The sequence below is a fragment of the Mastigoproctus giganteus genome, chromosome 10 (assembly GCF_048544385.1).
Source record: "Mastigoproctus giganteus isolate SK-2022 chromosome 10, ASM4854438v1, whole genome shotgun sequence".
In the NCBI taxonomy this organism is placed as follows: Eukaryota; Metazoa; Arthropoda; class Arachnida; order Uropygi; family Thelyphonidae; genus Mastigoproctus; species Mastigoproctus giganteus.
The window spans coordinates 228,139,978-228,167,398 of record NC_143584.1 but is presented as its reverse complement, the minus strand read 5'-3'; the positions used below and the strand labels follow the sequence as shown (position 1 = coordinate 228,167,398).

At 37.5% G+C, this 27,421-nt stretch overlaps 1 protein-coding gene across 1 annotated transcript in view; it reads right to left on the bottom strand.

The window, feature by feature from the left end:
- The window catches only part of ric8a (ric8 guanine nucleotide exchange factor A), a 257,931-nt gene that overhangs the window by 126,696 nt on the left and 103,814 nt on the right, over positions 1-27,421 (bottom strand). The window contains exons 8-10 of the mRNA XM_090383331.1: positions 15,504-15,551; positions 5,597-5,810; positions 5,316-5,385 (exon numbers count right to left, since the gene is read on the bottom strand). Coding sequence (XP_090239457.1) covers positions 5,316-5,385; positions 5,597-5,810; positions 15,504-15,551 — 332 coding nt within the window. The remainder of the gene's footprint in view (positions 1-5,315; positions 5,386-5,596; positions 5,811-15,503; positions 15,552-27,421) is intronic.

Here is a 27,421-nt window from a genome sequence, read left to right as displayed (position 1 = left end):
GCATCATAGTATCCAATCAAATTGGTCAGGCAAGACTTCCCCTTAACAAAACCATGCTGTGTCCGAGCTATAGCTGAAGTCTTGTCTGAATGATCCTGCAGTGCTTCTTTAACTAGTGCCTCCATTAATTTTCCTGGAACAGAAGTTAAACTCACAGGTCTATAATTACTTGTGTCAGCCTTTGATCCTCCCTTGTGAATTGGGGTGACATTTGCACGTCTCCAGTCTGTGGGTACCTCCCCTGAGTCCAAGGAACCTCTCATAATTATGGCTAAGGGTTTGCTTACTTCCTTTGCTGCCTCCTCTAATATAACTGGATAGATCCCATCCACCCCAGGTGCCTTTCTTGTGTTTATCTTCAACAATTTCTCCTCCACTTTACTCTCAGTTATTACAAGATTCTCTAGCTTACTGCTAGAGTTGAATACACCTCTGGCTTTCCCCTCGCTAAATAACTCCTCATGTGTGAATGTCGATGCAAAATATTCATTTAGTTTGTTAGCTACCTGAGCAGGATCATCAACAGTTGACCCATCGATATCAAGTGGGCCAATCTGATTCATCCCCTTCCTTCTAGAGTTTACATAAGTAAAGAACTCTTTGCTGTTTTTCTTTGCATCCCTTGCCAAAGATTTCTCGTAATCTGCCTTCGCCTGCCTAACCTCCTTTGTAACTTGGTTACAGATCAACTTGTATCTATCATAGGCTTCTGTGTCATGTGTTAATTTGTATGTATCCCATGCATGTTTCTTCTCTGCCATATGCCTCATCAGTTCATCTGACATCCATTTAGGCCTAAACCTTGAACAATATTTCTTAGTTGGTATGTATAGCCTAGTAGCTTCCAAGATAAGTTCTTTGAATGCTTCCCATTTTGCATTTGCTGTTGGTAACATCATCAGTTGGTCCCACTGTATAGAATTTAAATACTGTCTCAGTCCATCGTAGTCGCCTTTACGAAAGCAATAACCCTTCCCTTTACCCCTAATGGTAGTTACCTCTTTGAGTAAATCCCACTTCAGCACACTATGATCACTGCCACCTAGTGGTTCATTTATCTGCAGATTCTTAATGCATGAAGAATCACTGCTGATAATCAAATTAAGAGTATTCTTCCCTCTAGTTGCCTCCTGAACATGCTGATGTAGAAAACAATCATCCAATAAATCCACAAAAGCCTTGCTAGTGTGTGAGTGATCAGCCCCCAAATTCCAGTCAATATCTGGGAAATTAAAATCTCCCATTATAAGACTCTCTGATTTACTGGCCCTCTCTATTTCCCTGTACAGTATCTTATTATCCTCATCAGAGTCATTAGGCCTATAGCACACTCCTACTCTCAATTTTGATCTCCCAATGCTTATGTCACACCAAACTGACTCGACACTGCACTGTCCAGCGATGTCCACTGGCTTCACTTCCTTGGATTTTATGTATTTCTTATCTAAAAGCATAACCCCTCCTCCCTTCCTATCCAGTCTATCCTTTCTGTAGACGTTGTACTCCCCAAATTCCAGTTCTGCATTCCTTATATCTGTGTGACACCACGTCTCTGATATCCCAACAATATCTGCCTTTGATGTTTTGAGCAATACCTCAAATTCATCAAATTTATTTACTAAACTCCTAGCATTGGTGTACATGCAAGTATACATGCACCTATTTCTATTCTTAGCTACCCTAATACAACCCATGTGTTTACTTGTACCGCAATGACTCCCAGCAGTATGATAGTGTTCATACTTTGCGACTGGCAGGATATGGTGAGGTCGTCAGCATACATGTACACTTCAATTGTTTTTGGAAGATCTTCTAATATATTGTTGACCCTAATTGCATATAGGGTTGGACTCAATAATAAGCCCTGTGGGACACCATCTTCTTAAATGTGAGATGCTGACAGCATGTTTTGATATCGGACTTGAAATGTGTGTAATTTTAAAGTTTTGAATTATTAAAGGGACCTAGTCTCTCGGTCCTAACTGATGCATATCTTTAATGATACCATGATGCCATGTGATGTCAAATGCTTTATGAATGTCCAGGTTGACCATCACTAGGCATTGTCTGCTGACGAAGGCGCTACGAATGTTGGATTCAATTTTTACAAATAAATCGTGGGTGGACCTGTTTTTACGGAAGCCATATCGGTGATCAGAAAATAGATTTTGGGAGTCTAGAATTCAGGTGAGCTTCTTATACACCATCCTTTCAAATATTTTCCCCAAACAGCTTGTCAATGATGTCGGTTTATAATTTTGAATTTGAGAAGGATCTTTGCCAGGTTTTGGTATAGTGCAAATATAGGAATGATGCCAAGATAGAGGGTATGTATTTTCTCAAAAGATCTGGCTGTAAAAGAGTAATGATATGCACAGATTGGGTTCACATAGATGCTTCAGCATACTGTAGTGAATGACATTTGGTCCTGCTCCACTAAATGGAGCAGGACCAAATGTCATTCTTGCTCAGGGATTCTTTCAGCTCAGTGAGAGTAAAGGGCTGGTTATACGAAAGTTGTTCAAAGGTTATACTAGTTGAAAAATTCAATTTAATACATTCTTCATTAGTTTCAATGTGTTGAAAGGAGGTCGCATATTATAGAAAGATTCTGCTAAAGTATTTGCAATATCAGTAGGAGAGAATAAGCCTTGCCCATTCCACTATATTATTGGAGACTACAATGGTAGAAATTTCCCATTGAGCGCTTGTATTTTTTTTCAGATAATCCGAGTGTCAGTATTTTTGTTAATAGTCGAGGCAAAGTTAATCCAGGAGTCACGTTTCGCTTTTTTTCTAATTTGTCTTGCTCTGGCTCTGAGTTTTTTTGAAAACAATTAGGTTGGCAGTAGTTGAGAATTTCCGAAATTGGTTCCAAACACGTTTTTTTTCCTCTTCTCGCTTTGGAGCAATCTTCATTCCACCACTGGTTTTGACGTACCCGTTTGCACAAGTCAGATTTTAGAATGGAAATTTCAACTGCCGATAATATATAGCTGGTTGTTGTTTGTTTGTTTGTTTGTTATTTGGATTTTAGGAGCATTAGCAACTAAGGCCATATTGCTCCGGCATATGCGGTGGTCATTCCCTGACCTTTTCGCATCCTCCGTATTTGGTGGTGACGGGGTCGACCCCCGGTCTCATCAAGAAGCGTGTGCTACGCACTGCTGCTCCTTCCCACCTGGCTACGGAGGCACCTATATAGCTGGTAATGTGATCGGTTACGTCATCAATATGTTGTTGCTGTACATACTGTTTGTTGAGTAGGACACAAGTAGAATAGTTTTTCCAGTCTGCTTTGTGGAAATTTCAAGAAGTACGGGCTTTAGGGCATGACACGACCTGTGTTTGAATCAAACTAATAATAGGAAAATGATCACTATGGAATGGATCATTCACCACTAACTATTCCATGCTTGGAAAAAGAGATGCTGAACAGATGGATAAGTCTATGGTAGAGGTTGTACCAGTAGGTAGTTGAACATGAGATGGAGAGCGAGTGTTTAATATAGTCAGATTATGGTTATCTAGGAATGTTTCAATTAACTGGCCTCTACTATTCATGGTGGAAGAGCTCCGCAATGGATGGTGACCATTGAAATCACAGAGTAAACAGACAGGAGGTGGCAGTTGTGTTAAAAGATTGTCAAGTTCAGTCTGTGAACAAAGATAATTAGGTGATATATAAATAGATGCAAGGGTTAATGATATTCCCATTGCTCAGTAGCATGCATCAGGTGAAACTGTTTAAATCTATCTTTCCATTTAACACTTCTCTCTAGATAGTAGTAAATGCCTACCAAGAATTCATCCACTTTCACAAGGCATACAGCTCCCTTTTCAGAAGGAGTAGCAGTTTGAAGACAAGTAGAAAAATGTCATTGTGATCCAGAGCTTTCTTAGCCTCAAGATTGTTCAGACTTCTTCTAACATTTTTCTGTAAAAAAAACTATGGGAAGCATTGAGCGGAGTGTACTGGGTAAGGCAGGAAGCGATTTACCAAAATTGTTGATATAAGAGTTAGAAGAACAATAGGATAATTGCAAGTCTTTGAATGAGGACACAATAGAACAGGCAGATTGTAACAGAAGTGAAGTTACAGAAGGGCAGAAACTGTAGCCAACAGCTTTGACAAGAGACCAGAATGCTTTACCATTATGACAAGAAGCAACTTTCTACTCTTACTGTTCAAAATCAAATTTCAATTGATTAAGAAGTATTTTACAACTGTTGCTTTGGTGTAGGCAGAAAATGCAGCTAAAAATTTAGATATAAGCCAATTGTAATATGCTATATTCTTATCTTTAATAGCCTTAGCACATTTAGTCATGGAGCCTTGTCAATAATATACAGGAATTTTGCAAGCAGGGATAAGGAGATGATTATCCCCTTGTATAAGGCAATGGTCAGGCCATACTTGGAGTACTAAGTACAGATCTGGAAGCCTCATTTTAGGAAGGATGTAGAGTTGCTAGAATGAGTACAGAGAAGGGCAACAAGATTGGTGAGGGAAACAAATTAGTGCTCTTACGAAGAAAGACTTAAGTTCTGCAAATTGTAGCTTCTCTAGACCAGGCACCAGCGAGGCATCTGATTGAGGTGTATAAGGCCTTGAAAGGATTGAGTAGACTCAAGGCTGATGGGATTCTTCCTATTGCTCAGATTACAAACCTGAGGGAGCATAGATTCCAACTGAGGAAAGACAGCTGCAAAATAGATGTGTGGAAATTTGCCTTTAGTCAGCGGGTAGTTGATTGCTGGAACAAACTTCCATCTGTTGCTGTGGAAGTTGATAGCTTAAATAATTTCAGGCAGAACTAGACAAACATTTGGAACAAATGGATCAGTGAAAAGGGAAGAGTTTTTTTTTGGCTGATGCTGTATAAGCTTGCTTTCTCGCATCATATGCCTGTACTAATGCAAACCTTAAAAGCAATTTTAAGAATTTCGAGCCTTGAGATACATGATTAATGCCATAATTAGATTATAAGTTTTGAAATTAAAGCATGGCTCACCACTCCCAAAGTAGCGAGTGTATCAATATCTTTGAAACCTGAAGGCACATGTTATCCCATTCTAGTATCCTGTATTCCCACCCAGCCCATTTCCAGTTGCCATCCAGCCCATTTCCATAAAATATTTCAAGCACTATAGAAGGCAATCCTATGATAAAGAAAGCAACAAACTGGTACAAAATCATGAAACAATCCCTACATAAGTGGGGGTCTTCCTATTAGTAGTACATTTAAAAATATCAAATCTTGTTGATGTATTAGAAAAGCTAACCTATTATTAAAACTATAATATCAACATACCTACATATTCTCTGCACTGACGAACTATTATATATCAAGTTACACAGACTCTTCTGAGCTTCAATTATAACTATAAACAAAATAAAAATAAATTATACATTAATGAAAAAATATTAAAATATAAGGTCGCTGCAATTATTTAATAATAAATGCAATTATTCTATACACTTAGAACCATGAATATAATTTAAGATATGATTTACATTTACATATGATTGTCAATCACAAATTTTGTAAAATTATATGGTATCAGAAATCTTAAATCACATATTTTGCCTTACCATTCACATCTACTGGCCTAATAGTTTGATTAACAGCTTCCTCTTCTTCAGTAACCAGACCAGCTAATTTCACCATGGTACTAAGCATGTCTTGTGTAAACACCTCGTCCAAACCACATTTATCACGACTCAAAATACGGATAGCTTCCAAACAAAGACGGCTAATCTCCAAGGATTCACCCCACAACTGTTTGAAGATTTCATCAAGAAATTTCTAGCATGAGAGAGGGAAAAATAAGAAAACAAAAGAAGAAAAAATTAAAATTCTTTTTACAGATAAGTTTATTAAACAAAAAAAAAAATAAATAAATAATATATATATATATATATATCATAATAAAATACTGAAAACTGACATTTAGTGTATAATGTAACTGCAATGTACAAGATTATTGTCAAGTCTTTTTCCCACTTAAAAAAAATCTACAATTCAAACACATAAATGCAACAAAGATGGTTTTTGCATTTATTAGGGTTTTTTCTTAAGGCATAAAAGAAAGGTAAAAAAAAAAAAAAAATAGGTAAACAGGCAAAAAAAAAAAAAGTCAGCAGGTGGCTAGACTATACGTAGCATGGGTGTTTACTCACACTACTCTGAGCGACCACCATTTGTACTAGCAAAGTTTTATAAACAATAACATTTTGCTCTGTTAATTAAACTTTATAACAAAAATAATGATAGAACTATTGTAGCTCCAAGATCATTTCAAATGTAAAGAAACTGCAATAAAATTACTTTGAAGATGTTTTTCACACTACAGAAGTGGTCATCCATTACAAGCATATCATATGATTAATCAAACAACTTAGTGATAACATCCAGTTCTCAGCACATCTCTCACATCACTGAAATTCTTGGAGTATCATTTCATTCATAAAGCTTTATGGGCAAGTCTGCATAAATCTTTGCATCAATTTACAACTCCATCAAAACAATACAAAAGTCTTTCTAAGAACAAACATCCAGTGAAGAACACATAATCAAGCAACTTCCTGCATACTTGGCCTGCTAAATCTCCCAGCCTCACCCCTGCAGGTTATGGGTCTATTTTAAATATTGAATCTATAGAAATTTCTCAGATTTAGCAAATCTAAAGAAGGCAACAAACTGTGATGTTGTTACAGGACAGGAAGATAGAGTATGAGTGTGTTACAGCAGATCTTTTGAAGTGTGGCCACCCCCAGAGGATCATAGAGAAATACATTAGAGGAGGTTAGAGGAGAGGTGAGTCCTTCACGGCGATAGCCACTGCATACATTCCCTATTATCCGGGTTTAACAAAGCGTATAGCTCGTATACTAAGGAATTACCAGATGTGCTGTGTGCAGCTCCCAGGTCGGAAGCTGCACACGGTCGTGTCACAGGTGAAAGACCCCATCTTAAACAAAAATACAAGTGGGGTCGTATATAGCATCAAGTGCCGGGAGTGTGGGGAATGTTATGTGAGGGAAACGAAACGGCGCCTCAAGGATCGTCTGGGGGGGGGGGAAAGCACACAAACACGATAAGAAATGCGGATTATGGTAAATCCGCCATAGCAGAACATTTTTGGAAGAAGCAGCATCAGATCACCCCGGAAGAAGCAGTCATCACGGATCGGGCGCATAGGTTTTGGGACCGCAAGTGGCCCGAGAGCCTACAAATTAGTTCTATTCAGAATAATATAAATAGAGACAGGGATATATGTATTCATCCCCTCTTTGAGGCGGTAATCCTTGGAGGAGATGAACGTGTCCGCCTGGAGTGCTTCCGAGCCACTTCCGGTTCCAACACGCATGGGAACAGTACACGTGCTATAGAATCATGCGAGATGTACCGTGAACCTGCTGGTATTTAAAGAGGCACCGCAGAACAAAAGTGTACTGTTGAGGAAGAAGGCGGAAGCCTTCGAAAGCTACAGTTATTTTAACGCTTTTAATCTAGTATATTTTATTGTATTTTAATTCAGTATTTTATTATTTTATTTGTATATTCACTGTAAATGTAATTATACTTGTTTTCAGTTATTTTAGCACTTTTAATCTAGTTTATTGTATTTTAATTTAGTATTTATTATTTTATTATCAGTATTTTATTTGTATATCCACTGTAAATTTAATTATACTTGTCTTGTTTGATTTACTGTAAATCTATTGTAAATTTAAATACAAAGTTATTAAGATTTTAGTTTTCGTTTTTACTTCAATGGTTGGTGAGAAACGCTAAAAAATCATAGTATGAATATACCCAACCCCAGAGGCCTATTTGAAGAATGTGATGTTGTCATTCAACTGATATACAGGAATTTTTCTAGCAGGGATAAGGAGGTGATTATCCCCTTGTATAAGGCAATGGTCAGGCCACACCTTGAGTACTGTATACAGGTCTGGAGCCCTCATTTTAAGAAGGATGTAGAGCTGTTGCAACGAGTACAGAGAAGGGCAACAAGATTAGTGAATGGAACAAAGGGTTGCTCTTACGAAGAAAGGCTTACATTTTGCAAATTACAGTATCTGACTGAGGTGTATAAAGCCTTCAATAGTTTGAGCATGCTCAATGCTGATGGGATTCTTCCTCTTGCTCAAATTGAGGAAAGACAGATGTAGGATAGATGTGCGGAAGTTTGCCTTTAGCCAGCAGGTACTTGGTTGGTGGAACAGACTTCCATCCCTTGTTGTGGAAGTTGATAGCCTAAATAAATTTAAGGCTGAGTTAATTTAAGGACAGGTATTTGGAATGAACGGAAGAGTGAAATGGGAGCATTTTTTTTTTTTTTTTGGCTGATGCTGTATAAGCTTGCTTTCTTGCATCATATGCCTCTATTAATGTTAATGCTAATCAACTTCCTGCATACTTGGCCTGCTAAATCTACCAGCCTCACCCCTGCAACCTTTTGGTTAGGGGTCTATTTTAATATTGAGTGTATAGAAATTTCTCAGATATAGCAAATCTAAAGAAGGCAACAAATTGTGATGTTGTTGTCATTCAACTGACAAGTCCAATTCCTTAACTACATTATCTACTAAACAATGAGACCACAAGGAACTAGTTAAGGAATTAGACATGTCAGTTGAATGCCAACAACATCAGTTTTTTTTTTTTTAGATAATTTGTTTTATCTTAAAAGTAGGGTTTTTTTTTTTTTTTTTTTGTTAGTCGTTAGCGCATCGGCTTCTGTAGCCATAATGCACCTCCCAAGGTTTTTGCACTACTCTGATCCAAGCCTGAGGCGGGATTCGAAACCACGACCTTTGGGTTGCCAGGCAGGCACTTGACCCACCAAGCTAGCCTGGTCGGCTTAAAAGTAGTTGTAACTACAAGGTTATCAAAGTCATTACAATCATGCATAGTAGATAACTGATGAGGCTGGTCAAGAAGAAGGTTGATTATCACCCTTCCTATCAATGAATAAAGCTTACTTTCATTTCAATTCAGTTCTGTTGTAATCAGGAATTACATTCCAATGGACTAGAGAAAATCTTCACATAGTTAAGGTTACTGTATGGTGTGCATCAACCTTTTATCATATTTATACTGAAAAGATCAATGCAAATATTGGACACAAGCATAATGAAAGGAGGTAAATATCACTGGAGTCTTTTAGAAACTAAAATATCCTTTCTTTAAATGAACATGCAATTTCTGATAATAATAAGTTTCTTTATTGACTAAATCATATACATACGTGATTCTGCAAACAGATACCCAGAGGAATCTAACAATGCATTGTCTAAACAAGTGACTAAATACAGAAATGCAAAGTACAGCTGCATTACAAAAATAAAAATAAATAAATAAAATAAAATAAAATAAATAATAAAATAAATACCCAGTAAAAACAAGTCCAAAGAGGATCGACAGGAATTAGAACACCCAAGATTACAAATTGAGAAGCACATAACATTATAGCTCAGACACAGCATGGTTTTGTTAAAGGAAAGTCTTGCCTGACCAATTTGATTGGATACTATGATGCAATCACAAAAGAACTGGATGCAGGGAATAACTTTGATATTATATACTTGGATCTTAGAAAGGCTTTTGATACTGTTGCACATGGAAGACTGCTGCACAAATTGGAGCAGTGTGGCATTGGAGCCAAATTGCTGCTATGGATAAAGGGTGGATGAGGGGGAGAAGACAGAGTGGTAATCAATGGACACTACTCATCATGGACTAATGTTTTCAGTGGAGTCCCTCAGGGTTCAGTGTTGGGTCCATTGTTGTTTTCTGTATTTATAATTGATATTGGTGATGGTATATCAAGCTTAATGTCCAAGTTTGCAGACGATACGAAGGTTGGCAGGGTTGTTAAGGACACTACTGACAGTATGCTGCTGCTGTTGTTGTTGTTATTTTGGTTTTTTAGGAGCATTAGCAACTAAGGCCATATTGCTCCGGGATATGCGGTGGTCATTCCCTGACCTTTCCGCATCCTCCATATTTGGTGGTGACGGGCTCGAACCCCGGTCTAATCAAGAAGCGTGTGCTAACGCACCGCTGCTCCTTCCCACCTGGCTACGGAGGCGCCATATGCTGCTGCAACAGGATCTGGAAAGGCTGAGCAGATGGGCTGAGAGGTGGCAAATGAAGTTTAACATTGACAAATGTAAAGTACTACATATGGGAAACAGTAACCCCAGAGCAACGTATCAACTCTGTGGTACTACACTGACAGTGGTAGAGAATGAAAAGGACCTGGGGGTAATTGTGCAGGCAGATATTAAGTTTTCTGAGCAGTGCAGATGGGCTGCAAGAGTAGCTCATGGTGTCTTGTCAATGATATACAGGAATTTTTCTAGCAGGGATAAGGAGGTGATTATTCCCTTGTATAAGGCAATGGTCAGGCCACACCTTGAGTACTGTATACAGGTCTGGAGGCCTCATTTCAAGAAGGATGTAGAGCTGCTGGAACGAGTACAGAGAAGGGCAACAAGATTAGTGAATGGAACAAAGGGTTGCTCTTACGAAGAAAGGCTTAAGTTTTGCAAATTACAGTGTCTGGAAACTAGGCACCGGCAAGGTGATCTGATAGAGGTGTATAAAGTCTTGAATGGTTTAAGCATGCTCAATGCTGATGGGATTCTTCCTCTTGCTCAGAATAATCACCTGAGAGGGCATAAATTCAAATTGAGGAAAGACAGATGTAGGATAGATGTGCAGAAATCTGCCTTTAGCCAGCGGGTAGTTGGCTGGTGAAACAGACTTCCATCCCTTGTTGTGGAAGTTGATAGCCTAAATAAGTTTAAGGCTCAGCTGGACAGGTATTTGGAACAAACAGAGGGGTGAGGTGGCAGTGGGGTTTTTTTTTTTTTTTTTTTTTGGCTGATGCTGCATAAGCTTGCTTTCTTGCATCATATGCCTCTGCTAATGCTAATAACATACTAGGCTCGACACTTACACACCTGTCGTTTGCATACAGAAGGATAGGCCAAGATATTATCTCGATACAACTTGTCAAGGGACCATAGGTCAATGTCGATGTTGAGCGAGTTGAGTGTCCAGAGTCACATTTTGGGAGTGTCTATTGAAAACTCTGTAACCTCTGGAGCTTTGAGCACAAGGGATGGGGGGGGGGGTTGCAGAGGTGTCTTCCTGATAAACGCTAACCAACTGTGTTCCGGATATTCATGTAATCGTGCTTAGATGAGCAAAGATGAAGGAATGCATTTACTTTAAACATATCAGTTCTGTGGACTGTGGGCATGTATTGAAGGTTGGAGCAGAGTGCAGATTTGGATGTCGTGTAGATCTAGTGAGACCATAAGTTAGCTTACTTCAGCACCCAGAATTCAAGACCCTATAGTTTTTTGAGGCTGGTTGGAAGTGCAGCAGACCATACTTCCACGGCATAGGAGAGCAGCACACTATTGAAATAGATTTGTCTCTCATGGATGTGACCAATAAGACAATCTCCTAGATAAAGACTGACAACGCCACCGGCATGCCATTGGATGTCAACTTCTTTTCTTGGCCAACTAGCATTCCGAACCATGTACCCTAACTTTAATAGCCCCTCCCCTGGTAGGCAGAGGACGGGTTTCTGTCTCCTCCCCCTCCCTGCTACCCCCTTTTTTTTCTCCTGGTGGGGCCAGTCCCCACTGACCTTTCTTGGGTTGCCTTCCCTATCATCCCCCCTTCCTCAGTCTTCACCCCTACTTTTTTTTTTTTTTTTTTTTTATGAAAACCCCAAACACAAAAGGTATCAAAACCTACAGTACTTAGTACCGTGCATGGGTTGAAGGAGAAGTATGGGGGGAGGGGGGTGCCGGAAACTTTGCTCTAGAGACTAAACATGGGTTTCACCACTTCAAGCCTCCAATAAGCAAAGTGGTGGTATTTCACCGGTTGATGAAAGTCATCTCCCACCTTAATTACAACAAACTCTTCTTCTTCTTAAGAAGATATTTATGGTAACTAAAACTATCCTCATCCATAAAAAAGACAACTAATAGTAGTCAGCAGCTGAGGACCAATTCTCAACATCTTTAAAATGTTATTTGAAAAGAGAATTCAATAAAAACAAGGCCACTGTAAGCCTCCTTTCTGTGTTGAAGAGCAGATTCATCAAGGGATGTTAACAATCACTTAATAGGAAACGAATCCGCTAAGTACAAATAATAATAAGAAATCTTTATTGTACAGTAAAGATACAAAAAAAAATCTCATTTGTCCGAAACGCTAGGTGTGCTGTTTTGGAGAAATAAGGAAAGGAGACAATCCATCCCTCTTACTCCAAGAGATTATGGAGTTTATTTATTTACTCCACTTGAATTTCTTCGTGATTGATGCAACTACCAGTCCACCAAGTTACAACGCGTTACCGAAAATTGCAGTTCGGCTCGTCTTTTATATGACTTTGGAATGATTCATTTTCCGCCATGGAGACAGTGCAATGGATTTAGCAATATGGAAACATTCATGTAGGATTTTTGGAGCATGGATAAAAATACAAGATTATGTAAATCTATTTACATAATCTTGTATTTTTACAAAACGTAAAAAGAAGTGTTTTTAATGAATTAACTTTAAAATACATCTCAAACGAATGCCTCAATGCCAAAAGCGAGGATTGGACATTGCTCTAGCTATTGTCATTTCAGATGCTCACGAAATTCCGAGGCCCTAGGTGGCTGCTTACCCCGCTTATGCTAACTTTCGTTATTGACTAAGTGTAGATAGTTCCTCAGCAGTTGGAAAAAGAAGTCTGTCATAATGAGAGGGACGATTCTACACAAACACCACATGCATCTATAGACAAGAACAGGAGGGGAAAATATTGTTGCTTTTTATTAATGAACTCGCTTAATGAATTAAAAAAACTTGAAGTCAAGTAAATTCCCTGAAGAAGAAAAGAGGTTGCCATAACATATCGTAGGAAAGTCACTCATATTCTGCGAAGGACAAATGTAAATGAGAGAAGATAATTCGGTTTTTGCAACTCGAAATATCAAAACGTTTGCTGTTCTTCCCAGAATGGGAAGAACAGCAAAATTAACATGAGGACCACATTCAGTTATCAACAAGGACGGCCTGAAGCAGAACTTGCACCAGCACTCTCTCTCTCTGTCTCCTGTAATGCGTTTCATCTATTTATGTGCAAAGTGGGAACTGAGAAGGGAGAGGGAAGGGGATGCAGACGGCGTGGCAACTTAACGTCAGCTGTGATGGATCGTCGGCCACCAAAAGTCATCATCTTAAGGAACGAACACGATTACGACAAAAACGTCACACGCTGCGGGGAATGGAAATGGGGGAGAAGTAGCGGACGGCAGCTTTTTAACTTCAGCGCTCTTTGTGTTATGCAGTGCAGCCATAAAAAAGAATACGTTCGCCATAAATTTTTTTTCGGCCGCATGCAGTTTCTTCTCTCCATCTTCAGTTGCTCTTTCTAAGTGAACTTTGCAGATGAGAACTTAGGTAGGCTGAAATGAAAATCCTCAAAAGCCAAGTGAAATTCACACAATAACTTTTATTTTATTCAACTGAAATTCCAGAAAAATATTGTGAACGTGTGTGAATCTACACCACCAAACCAATTGGTCGTGGCTAAGAAATTTACCAGTCTCATCGTAACGCCCTTCTCACATACAGCTCTTAAGGACGAGGGAAGGCTTGGAATTTGAAAAGGAAATTAAGGATTTTATTTCTTTCCAGCGAATTACTTCGGTTTTGACAGCGCGGGACAGCTCTAACTAAATATGCATTTTATTCTATTTTATTTTTATTTTATTATAATTATTATTTTTTATTTATTTATTTATTTTATTATTTATTTATTTATTTATTTATTTATTATTTTTTATTTTATTTATTTATTTATTTTTTATTATTATTTTTTTTATTTATTATTATTATTTTTTATTTTTATTTATTTTTATTTATTTATTATTTTTTTTTATTTTTATTTATTTATTTTTTTATTTATTTATTTTTTTATTATTATGCTAATAATAATAATAAAAAAAAAGTTTCCTGCTAATTTCAGAAGTAAAGATGATGCAGTATCAACAGATGTCATCCGACTTGGAGTAAAGATGAGATAGCTTGACTTCTTTTGACTGACACAAAAAATTTAGCATACTCGCAGAATGTATTAAGGTGGCTGTTCACAATTTCTAAGGAGGTTTGTCTTGCTTGTGAGTTACCAACCTTGCTGTTTGTTATTTGGTTTTTAGGAGCATTAGCAACTAAGGCCATATTGCTCCGGGGATATGCGGTGGTCATTTCCTGACCTTTCCGCATTGTCCATATTTGGTGGTGACCGGCTCGAATCCCGGTCTAATCAAGAAGTGTGTGTTATGCACTGTTGCTCCTTCCCACCTGGCTACGGAGGCGCCGACCAACCTTGCATTTGCATGGCAAGTAACACAAAATATCATCAGCATATGATAAGAATGCTGGAACTTGATCCATGAGTGGAACAGATAATGCAGCAAATAGCAGGACTGAGAGAGAACGACTTTGTGAGATACCTACAACCACACTTCTACAGACCATACTGTTATTACCTGTGAAGTGGAGCATTCTCCCAGAGAAGAAGATTTTTAAGGAGCTCAACTATATTGCCAGATAACCCATAGATGCAACTCCCAAAGTTTTTGTATTTTTTTACTGTGATCCAAGCCCGAGGCGGGAATCGAACCCGCAACCTTTGGGTTGCCAGGCATGCACTTTACCTACCTGGCTAGCCCGGTTGGCACCGGCAAGGTGATCTGATCGAGGTGTATAAAGCCTTGAATGGTTTGAGCATGCTCAATGCTGATGGAATTCTTTCTCTTGCTCAGAATAATCACCTGAGAGGACATAAATTCAAATTGAACAAAGACAGATGCAGGATAGATGTGCAGAAATTTCCCTTTAGCCAGCGGGTAGTTGGTTGGTTGGTGGAACAGGCATCCATCTCTTGTTGTGGAAGTTGATAGCCTAAATAAATTTAAGGCTCAGCTGGACTGATATTTCGAACGAACGGAAGGGTGAAATGGGAGTGTGTTTTTTTTTCTGGCTGATGCTGCATAAGCTTACTTTCTTGCATCGTATGCCTCTACTAATGCTAATGATAATTTAATTTTTATGTTTGAACAAAACGCATATGAAAAAGCCATTTCAATTGATTGGTTTTCATTGTATGTGGTTATCTTGTTTCTATATTAACATACATTCTTTAAATACAAAAGGAATTGTAATGCAATGCTAAATCTAATGTTTAAATTGAAAATCTAATGTCATAACTGTGCCTAAGTTCTTATTCCCATATTTCAAATATCCTATTTTTTTTTTTATTTCATTTCATTACTTAGTTATTTTGTACTCAGTGCCACAAGCCGAAAGCTGGTCCTAAATTTGTTTTTCTTATTTAAAAATAATAATAATAACTATTTAAATGACACTGCTGCTTTTTTTATACAAAATGGTATAAAACCTTACCTTTTTTTTATCCACAGTAAACTCAGGAAACTTGAATGTTTGTGAATGCTAGAAGTAAATAAAAAGACTTTATAGTTTTGTTTTTACTTTAAATTAGTCAGTTTTAATGGAACTACTTTAGTTTCATCATGTATTAAATATAACTGTAATAAATTTGAGACAAACAAAATTTCTGGATCTTAATTTTCTTAGCTCTTTCAGGTGTGTTTTTTTTTTTTTTTTACTAAAGATATATAATAATGATATATGTACTTAAGTTTACTGTATGTGAAAATAACAAAGAATGTATGTTATATAATTAATAAATATATAAAATGTCCATTTATTCTCCATATATGGCCAAAGCCAGAAGAGTATAAACTCAACCCTTTTTTTGTAACCTTACACATCTCTATCAAGTCACCGTGCAGATAACCAGTTCTCAAAAACAATGGCTTGCAGAACTCATCTCTCTCTCTCTCTCTCTCTCTCTCTCTCTCTCTCTCTCTCTCTCTCTCTCTCTCTCTCTCTCTCTCTCTCTCTCGATAATTACTGAGAATTCCTGTAATCTTTGTGCTCTTAACAAACTCTGTTAAGGACACAACGATTATAGTTAGTAAGGAGAGCAAACCCTGTTCTTCTTCACTGCTCTCTCCAACAAATAATCTATCCTAAAAAGGAGAAACTTGTATTGAAAAATTCAAGATGAAGGCTGCACCTATCCATATTACCGCCTGGTGACAAAGGGAGGTGGTATGTGATGTGGAAGTCATACCTTGGTCCCGGCTCATGCTGATTGACACCAAGATTTTCAACCCCAATATAATAGGGTTTTTTTTATATATAATGGAATAATCTTTATTCCATTTTATATAAAAATCCCCAAACACAAAAGGAACCTACAGAATTTAGTACTGTGCATAGGTTGAAAGTTGAGAAGACAGTAGAAGGATGCTTGTTGACATTAGCCTTGAATTTCTGTTGAGGTTAATTTAGTGGAAATACATGGGAAGGAAGGAATGTTGTTCCAGAGAATGAAAGTAGAAGGGATACATGTGGAAGAGCAAAAGTTAGGTCTCAGATTTTGGACATAGTGAATGCATGGTGGGTAGTTGAGGCACCCATGGAAGTACCTATAGAAAAAGCATGTAGTAGCAGAAATTACACTCATAAAATACAGAGAACGAAAAGCTACTATAAGAGATGGGTCAATAATTAACCTAACTGCTCTCTTCTTTTTGATTCTATAATAGGCAGGTATGAGATTTGTGCAGAGTGAATAACTGTTTAGAAGAAAACGAATTTAATAGTAACAGTATTTGCCATATAGTGCAAGGAAGTGACAGGCTTTTGGTAAAGTTGCAAAAAAATAAAAAAAACCCACTACCAAGCAGATAAGAAAATACAAATTATATGCTTTCCTCCTCATGCAGTTAACCATCCAGTTGACCTTTGAATTCAAACTGTCAGCCTCAACTACCTGCGAGGGCAATTTGTATCAGCAATCAATGACTCGTTAGCTAAAATAAAATTTCCTACACTCTAATCTAAACTTTAATCCAAGTAATTTGAATTTATGGGCCCTAGTTCTAGAATTCTTTATAACAGTGAAAATTCCACTTTCATTCATTTTACTAATCCCTTTCAGTGCCTTATAAACCTCAATCAGGTCACCTCTGAGGTGCCTGATTGCCAAGCTCTGTAGCTTGAATGTTGAGGGAACAAAAAATAAAATCCAGTTTTCTTGATGCATAATAAGCAAAATTTGTGAAGTGTTTATAGAAAGAGAGATTACAAGTCATTGTAACATCTAATAGGTATCTTATCTTGTCTAGAAATTTGAGTATCATCAAAGATGGACACAGGAGAAGAATTTTTTTTGTGAGAAATAAAACAAGATTTATAGAAGGATCGGTATTAAGTAAGTTCTTCTCTCCCCACTCAAGAATTGCCTTGAGATCAGTATTTAAGGAATTTGGATTAAATATATAAGTTGAAGCTGTTTGTGTAGGGCAAAGTTTCTCAAACTGGAAGGTGGAGTGGAATGTATTGTGTGATCATCAGAAAAACTGAATAGGATAGAAAAATATGAATAGAAAAACCTATAAAGTCAATAAAAGAAGATAAATATAAAAGAGGAAAAGAGTGGGAGAAAGGAATACCAGCATTAGTGAAAAAGAGGGGATCTATCCCCTCTTTTGGGATAACTGGGATCTATCTAGTTATATTAAAGGAGGCAGCAAAGGAAGTAAGCAAACCCTTAGCCATAATTATGAGAGTTTATTTGGACTCAGGGTAGGTACTCATGGACTGGAGATGTGCAAATGTGACCACAATTCACAAAGGAGGATCAAAGGGCAAAAAAAGGAATTATAGACATGTTAGTTTAACTTCTGTTCCAAGAAAATTAATGGAGGTACCGGCTAAAGAAGCACTGCAAGATATTCTAGACAAGACTTCAGTTATAGCTCGGACACAGCATGGTTTTGTTAAGAGAAAGTCTTGCCTGACCAATTTGATTGGATACTATGATGTGGTCACAAAGGAACTGGATGCAGGGAATAACTTTGATATCATATATTTGGATCTTAGAAAAGCTTTTGATATTGTTGCACATGGAAGACTGCTGAACAAATTGGAGCAGTGTGGCACTGGAGGCAAATTGCTGCTATGGATAAAGGGATGGTTGAGTGGGAGAAGACTGAGTGGTAATCAATGGACACTACTCTTCGTGGACCAGTGTTATTAGCAGTGTATCCCAGGGTTCAGTGTTGCACCTATTGTTGTTTTTTATATTGATCAATGATATTGATGTAGTTATATCAAGCTTACAGTCAAAATCTGCAGATGATACATACAAAGGTTGAGGAGGATTGTTAATAACAATAATGACAGTATGCTGCTGGAACAGGATCTGGATAAAGTTGGGCATGTGGGCTGAGAAGTGGCAACTGAAGTTTAACATTTACAAATGCAAAGTACTGCATATGAGTAGCAGTAACCTGAGAGAAATGTACAACTAGGTGGTGTTACACTCAGGGTAGTGGAGAATGAAAAAGAACTGGGGTATTTGTGCAAGTCAGATATATAATTTTCTGAGCAGTGCAGACAGGCTGCCAGGGCAGTTCATGGGGTCTTGTCAATGATATACAGGAATTTTTAGCATTAGCATTAGTTGAGGCATATGATGCAAAAAAAAGAAAGCTTATACAGCATCAGCCAAAAAAAAAAAAAAAAACCTCTTCCCATTTTACCCATCTGGGCACTCCAAATGTTTGCTCTAGTTCAGCCTTAAATTTATTCCAGCTATCAACTTCCACAACATCAGATGGAAGTCTGTTCCAGCAATCAACTACCTGCTAGCTTAAAGCAAACTTTCCCACATCTATTTTACAACTGTTTACAACTGTCTTTCCTCAATTTGAATCTATGTCCCCTCAGGTTCTTAATCTGAGCAAGCAGAAGTATCCCGTCAGCATTCATCCTGCTCAAACCATTCAAGGCCTTATATACCTCAATCAGGTCACCACGCAAGTGCCTACTCTCCAGCTGCTGCAACTTGCAGAACTTAAGTCTTTCTTGCAGAACTTTCTCAATCTTGTTGCCCTTATCTGTACTCATTCTAGCAACTCCTCATCCTTCCTAAAATGAGGCCTCCAGACCTGTATACAGTACTTAAGGTGTGGCCTGACCATTGCCTTATACAAAGGGATAATCACCCCCTTGTCTCTCAGGAATTTTGCTAGCAAAATTCCTAAATATCATTGACAAAACTCCATGATCTGCTCTGGCACCCTGTCTGCACTGCTCAAATACCCCCAGGTCTTTTTCATTCTCCTCCTCCCTGAGTGTAGTACCACACAGTTGGTACATTTCTCTTGGGTTACTGCTACCCATATAGAGTACTTTGCTTTTGACAATGTTAAACTTCAGTTGGCATTTCTAGATCCTGTTGCAGTAGCATACTGACTTTATTGTCATTAACAACTCTGCTAACCTTTGTATCATCTGCAAACTTGGACATTAAGCCTGATATACCTTCATCGATATCATTGATAAATACACAAAACAACAATGGGCCCAGCACCGAACTCTGGGAGACTCCACTAATAACATTAGTCCTCAAGTAGAGCAGTATCCATTTATTACCACCCTCTGCCGTCTCCCACTCAACCATCCCTTTATCCATTGCAGTAACTTGCACTTAATGCCACGTGGCTCCAATCTGTACAGCAGTCTTCCATGTGCAACAGTATCAATAGCTTTACTGAAATCCAAGTATATACTGTAATATCAAAATTATTTTTTGCATCCAGTTCCTTTGTGACCACATCATAGTATCCAATCAAATTGGTCAGACAAGATGTCCCCTTAAAAAACCCATGCTGTGTCTGAACTATTACTGCTGTCTTGTCTAGGTGATCTTGTATCATCTTTTTAACCAGTGACTCCATTATTTTCCCCGGTACAGAAGTTAAACTAACAGGTCTATAATTATTTGTGTCACCCTTTGAACCCCCTTTGTGAACTGGAGATACATTTGCACATCTCCAGTCTACAGGGACCTCCCCTGAGTCCAAGGATGCTCTCATAATTATGGCTATGGGTTTGCTTACTTCCTCTGCACATCCTTTAATATAACTGGATATATCCCATCCATCCAATTACAAAATCATTTAGCTCCCTATCAGAGTTTTATAAACTTCTGGCCTCCACTTCTCTACAGAATTTCTCATGTGTGAATGAGTTGATGCAAAATACCCATTCATTTGTCTGCTACCCGAGCAGGTTCATCGACAGTCCAGCTGTGTTAATGGTATATTCCAATTGCTGAGACTACACACATGAGAGGGCAAAATTCAAGTTGAGGAAGGATGGTATCAGGATATATGTGTAGAAGTTTGCCATCTGTTATTGCAGAAGTGGATGGGCTAAATAAAATTCAAGGTAGAACTAGACAAATTCTCGGTGGGTATGGATGGATGAACTGTGTAGGCTTTTTTTTTTTTTTTTTTCCCCCGGCTAATGCTATACAAGCTTCCTTTCTTGCATCATTTGCCATTACTACTACTATCACCACAGGAGTGCCTGAGTAAATACACTTTTATATTTTCATTACTTGGCAGGAGGTTATGCAGAATAACAGATTAACAATAGTACAGGAAGAGGTGAAAATGATCCTTTTACTGTTTCCACTGGAATATTTAGCAGCCTGGAAAGCAAGGTGCTGGGGATTTCAAGGCCTGCAGTGAGTCATCATGGAACAGGGAAAAAAAAAATTGGCTCTGTTAGGGTAACTAAGAGTAAGAACAGGCACACATGTAAATTTGCATTTAAAACAATACTAGGAGCATAGTAAACAAATTTGATGAATGTGAAGTACTGGTAAGTCATCAAATGCAGACACTGTAATAATATATCAGAAACATGGTGTCACTCATATATAATGCTGCTATGGATAAAGGGGTGGTTGAGGGGGAGAAGACAGAGAGTGGTAATCAATGGACACTGCTCATCGTGGACTAATGTTATTAGTGGAGTCCCTCAGGGTTCAGTATTGGGTCCATTATTGTTTTCTTTATTCATAAATGATATTGATAATGGTTCAGGCTTAATGTCCAAGTTTGCAGCCGATATGAAGGTTGGCAGGGTTGTTAAGGTCACTAATGACAGTACACTGCTGCAACAGGGTCTAGAAAAGTTGAGCAGATGGGCTGAGAGGTGGCAAATGAAGTTGAACATTGCCAAATGTAAAGTACTACATATGGGAAGCAGTAATCACAGAGTAACGTATCAACTCTGTGGTACCACTGGATATTGAGGGTTGATGATCCTGCTCAGGTGGCTAACAAACTAAATGAGTATTTTGCATCTACATTCACCTCTGTGGTACCACACTGACAGTGTTAGAGAATGAAAAAGACCTGATGGTAATTGTGCAGGCAGATATGAAGTTTTTTGAGCAGTGCAGATGGTCTGCAAGAGTAGCTCATGGTGTCTTGTCAATAATATACAGGAATTTTTCTAGCAGGGATAAGGAGGTGATTATCCCCTTGTATAAGGCAATGGTCAGGCCACACCTTGAGTACTGTATACAGGTCTGGAGGCCTGATTTTAAGAAGGATGTAGAGCTGTTGGAACGAGTACAGAGAAGGGCAACAAGATTAGTGAACAGAACATAGGGTTGCTTTTACGAAGAAAGGCTTAAGTTTTGCAACTTACGGTGTCTGGAGACTAGGCACCTGCCAGGTGATCTGATTGAGGTATAAAGCTTTGAATGGTTTCAGCATGCTCAATGCTGATGCATAAATTCAAATTGAGGAAAGACGGTTGTAGGATAGATGTGCAGAAGTTTGCCTTTAGTCAGTGGGTGGTTGATTGTTGGAACAAATGTCGATCTGTCATAGAAGTTGATAGCTTAAATCGATTCAAGTCAGAACTTGACAAACATTTGGAGCAAGGGGATGGGTGAAATAAGGGATTTTTTTTTTTTTTTTTTTTTTGGCTTGCTTTCTTGCATCATGTGCCATTGCTAATGCTAGTTGAAATGACAGAGAAAAGTGAGCAAATAGCATTGGGGTTATCGCAACGGGATCTTTAATTCAAGCATCAGATCTTTGGACAAATTTAAGTTTCACCGTGGTTTTTTTTTTTTTATTCGACAACTGTCGATCCAGGATGAGAAGTTCAGTGTAGATAGAGCTGCAATTTCTGTTTGTCGTGAAAAAGTACAGAAGGAAATAGCTGATCGAAGTCTGGTTAAAGACAAAATATACAACTGCGATGAGACTGGCCTTAATTGGAAGACACTACCTCAAAAGACACTGGCCTCAATGACAAAAAACATGGCACCGGGATTTAAGATGCAAAAAGATCGCTTCACTATAATGGTATGTACTAATGTCAGCAGTAGTCATAAATTGCCTATGGTTTTTATAGGCATTTACACACTTCAATCAGATCACCTCACAGATGCCTAGTCTCCAGACAATGTAATTTGCAAAACTTAAGCCTTTCTTCGTAAGAGCAACCCTTTGTTCCATTCACTAATCTTGTTGCACTTCTCTGTACTCATTCCAGCAGCTCTACATCCTTCTTGAAATGAGGCCTCCAGACCCGTATACAGTACTCAAGGTGTGGCCTGACCATTGCCATATACAAGGGAATAATCACCTCCTTATCCCTGCTAGAAAAATTCCTGTATATCATTGATAAGACACCATGAGCCACTCTTGCAGCCCATCTGCACTGCTCAGAGAACTTCATATCTGCCTGCACAATTACCACCAAGTCCTTTTCATTCTCTACCACTGTCAGTGTAGTACCACAGATTTGATACGTTGCTCTGGGGTTGCTGTTTCCCCTATGTAGTAGTGTCCTTAATAATCCTGCCAACCTTTGTATCATCTACAAACTTGGACATTAAGCTTGATACACTATCATCAATAATATTTATAAATACAGAAAACAATATTCCCAACACTGAACCCTGAGTGACTCCACTAATAACATTAGTCCACGATGAGCAGTGTCCATTGATTACCACTCTCTGTCTTTTCATCCTCAACCACCCCTTTATCCATAGCAGCAATTTGCCTCCAATGCCACACTGCTACCATTTGTGCAGCAGTCTTCCATGTGCAACAGTATCAAGAGACTTTCTAAGATCCAAGTATATAATATCAAAGTTATTCCCTGCATCCAGTTCGTTTGTGACTGCATCATAGTATCCAATCAAACTGGTCAAGTAAGACTTCCCCTTAACAAAACCATGCGGTGTCCGTGCCATAACTGAGTTTCTTTCCCATGTCGAGTTTCCTTCCCATTTACTCCAATCAATTAGAGGCAAATTGAAATCACTCATAATAAGACATTAACGCTTACTTGCCCATTCCATTTCCATGTAGAGGCTTTTGTCATAATCTTCATAATCACCTGGTCTGTAGATTACTCTTACTCGCATTATACCTTTGTTTCCAACTATCTCACACCATACAGATTCTATATTAGCATGTGAAACATCTGAATCCGGGAAAGCTGTCGTCGCACTCAGGCTGCTTCTAAGAAGCATTACCCCACCACCCCTTCTATCTACCCTATCCTTCCTAAATACATTATACAAGCCGTACTGAAACTCATCATCCCCAATTTCTGGGTGGCACCATGTCTCCCTAAGCCCTATTATGTCCGCGTTACTTGTTTTAACCAGCAGTTCGAATTCGCTCATTTTATTGACGACACTTCTAACATTACTATATAAACAATTAAAACTTACTGTTCTTGTATATTTATTAACTACCCTAACACAACCCTTGAAGTTTTTTAGGCTCTCTTCCCTGGCATTAGCTACCCGCTCACTTGAAATGGTTCTGCCCCCAGAACATCCAGATAATATGTGCAGTTGGGGTAACAGATAAGAACTCTTGAGGTATGTGCAAGAGTTACTTTGACCAATATTATCAGATAAACGCGTGTCAGTATTACCCACATTCCCCCCGACTGGCAGTTTCCCTGAACCTTTAAGGTATCCTCAATAATACTGGCAAAAACGTTTGCACCACCTTTGTTTAAGTGTATCCCGTCTCTACAAAACAAATTCCTTCTACCTACAAGTGTGGGCCATGCTGATAGAAATTTACCCCCTAAAGCCTTGCAGATTCCTTCAAGTCTTGAGTTAATCCACAAGGCTCTTAACATATAATCCCTCCTATCGTGTCTGGGCAGAATTGCAGACACATAGACATTATGGCCTAGCTCGCGACATTTCCTCAGCATGGTTCTGTATTTTTCCAACAAATCGTCAGATCGTGTACATTTAATGTCATTTGTCCCCACATGAATAATAATATTCTCTTTACCCCCCTTAAAATCTGACAATCTGTTGGTGACATCATTAATAGTTGCTCCCAGCAGACATACCCTAGTTCTACTCCACCTATCCTTATTACAAAAAATATTCCCCGTTTCCCTGACAATGGAGTCTCCTAATAAAACAATGTCCTTTTTAACCAGAGCAGTTTTTAATGTTAAACTTCAACTGCCATTTCTCAGCCCATCAGCTTTTTTCTAGATCTTGTTGCAGTAGGTTACCTTGATTACTGTCATTAACCCTGTGAACCTTTGGATCATCTGGAAATTTAGACATCAAGCCTGATATACCTTCATCAATATCATTAATAAATATAGAAAACAACAATGGATCCAGCACTGAACCCTGGAGAACTTCACTAATAACATTAGTCTACTAAGAGCAGTGCCCATTGATTAATACCCTCTGGAGCAGTCTTATGTGCAACAATATCAAAAGCTTTCCTGAAGGACAAGTATATGATATCAAAATTATTGTTTGCATTTAGATGCGTGATAATTTTCTTTTACCTAGAATATTCGGTAGCTGTTGGAATAAACTCCGTCTAGTCTTGTGTAAGGGAACTTTATCTAAATAATATTTATACAAAAAGTAAATGAAGTAAATGGAAGAAATCATTAACTTTAATGGTTAATTCCTTTTTTTTTTTTTTTTTTTGAAAATGTAATAATTTCTTTTGTATAATTATTTGCAGTAGTATAATTCTGTTTATTCTGTAAATTTTCTGTATAATTCCTTTTCTTGCAAACAGTTGAGTGGCATAAATAATAACTATTAACTATTTCAGATTATTTATCTCTAAATGGTATCCCTATTTTTAAAGAAAATTTAACTCTAAACAAAATTTCCTTCAAATTGAATTCATAATTTAACCTGAAATGGTTTCTTTCATGTCTACTTTTGATTTTCTACCTACAGGTATTTTCTCTATCATGAAAGCGAAACACAGCAGAGTTGAACTGACGTTCCAGGTGTTGCCATTCATCAGACACATATACTTAAGAAAATAAAAGTGATACTGAAAATCCCAGGTCTAAGTTTTTTTTTTTTTGGCTAATGCTACTTAAGCCTTGCTTCCTTGCAATATTTTGCCAATACTAATACACTTATGTTATTATCCTAGAGGTTTCCATAAAAAAAGAGACTAATCTAAAATTTACAAAAATCATGTAACTGTAAATAAACATTCAGTTGTTTATATAATAAAGCTCACTGGCATGTATATATCCTGTTTCCCTGTCATGCCAGGGAAACAGGATATATACTTGGCAGATATAAGCTGTGTACAGCAATGTTATATACGGCATTGCACAACTTTAATAGAATAAACACTTATAATCCAATCATGAAAACAGAACTTTATGCCCACATAACAATTACATTAAAAAAATATTAACACAAACATTCATAAAGAAGCTAAAATACAGATACAGTATTAGAAACAGTATAAATATACGAAATTTCAAAATGCTGGAAATCTGATTAAAAAATAATAATAAAAAAGGAGTAATTGTACACCAAGAAGAGAATTATAATAAAAAGCAAACTAATATCTGTAATTTTAGTAATATGGTAGCAAACTTTATTATTAAAGTATCATGATTTCCAATTAATGCAACCCATGTAGCATCTTTCTGACAATGTATCAGAAGTAAATGTATATGTACATCCTCGAAGAACATCCTATGTACAGGCAGAAACTAAACGTGGCAGGTGTATTCTTCCATAAATGACAGATGTATTTAGAAATGCACCTGCTATATTTCCTTATGACATACTTGCTTTAATTTTTCCAATAATCTTTAAATGGATATGAAATTAGACCGGTCTTATTTTATAGCAACTTCTCAGTGTTATGTTTAACCTCACTTTCCAGTTATTCAAATGAAATTAAGCCTTGTCACCCAATATTACTCAAATGCAATTTTGATATATCTTTCAGTAGTTTCTAGCATTTTTACCTCAAAATTTCTTTTATATTATTGACTAATGCAAGCAGAACTCAACATAGTTTCTGTAAGCTAGTTATTGATTCAAATTTCACCTTCACTTTAAAACATTTAGCTGCTTCAACCATTATTGTAATTACTTACAATGTACAAGTATATTTCCCAATGGCATTGGCATTCTGGCTTGTTTCCTTGCATCATTTGCACCATTAATACTAAATACGTGTTATGAAATTTTTTTGAAAAATCACTGAAATTAACAAGAGTATTAGTGTTTACAAAATGGTGAAAGGATACACAATATGCAAAAAAAAAAAAAAAAAAAAAAACCACAATAACTTTAACCCATCTAACATGCTAATCCTTTAAATTTAATCAAACTACCTGCTTACAGAACACCAGATAGAAGTTTGTTCATCAACTGATCACATTCTGGCTGAAAGCAAATGCCTCCTTGTCTTTGTTGTCCTAGAAAGAGTAAGGATGACATCAGCATTTAGCTTAGTCAATCCATTTAAAGTCTTAGACAGTTCAATCAGGTCTCCTCACAGATCACTAGTTTCCAGATACTTCAATTTACAAAACTCAAATATTTTTCCATAAGAGAATCCTTTGGTGCTCCTAACTAATCTTATTGCTCTTTTCTATGCCGTTCAAACAGATCCACATCCTTCCTAAAATGACCTTTCTGTCCTGTATTACAGTACTTACAATGTCACCTAATCACTGACTGGATAATCATCTCCTTGATATGTACAAAAAAAGTATTCAATTTCTATTTGTTTGGGTGGCTCAACCAAAGTTCCAAAAAACAGCTAAATAAAAAAATTTCATAAAAATCTGTTCATTGGTAATACAATTTACTACTAGTGACCAGACAGATGAACAGATACACCAAAGCCCACAGGAGCTAATGCTTTTGTGAACATGCTTAATAATGTCACATGAAGAAATCAAGCCTATTCTTGAATTATCAGCCATTTATCTTCTGTGATATTCAAAAATTAAGTTACAACCATAAAATAAACAAAAATGTATTTGTTTATGTATTTAATGGAATTCTATATTTGCTGATACTATCAAGGCAATGCTAAGACATCAGAAATTGTTAGTTGGGGGGT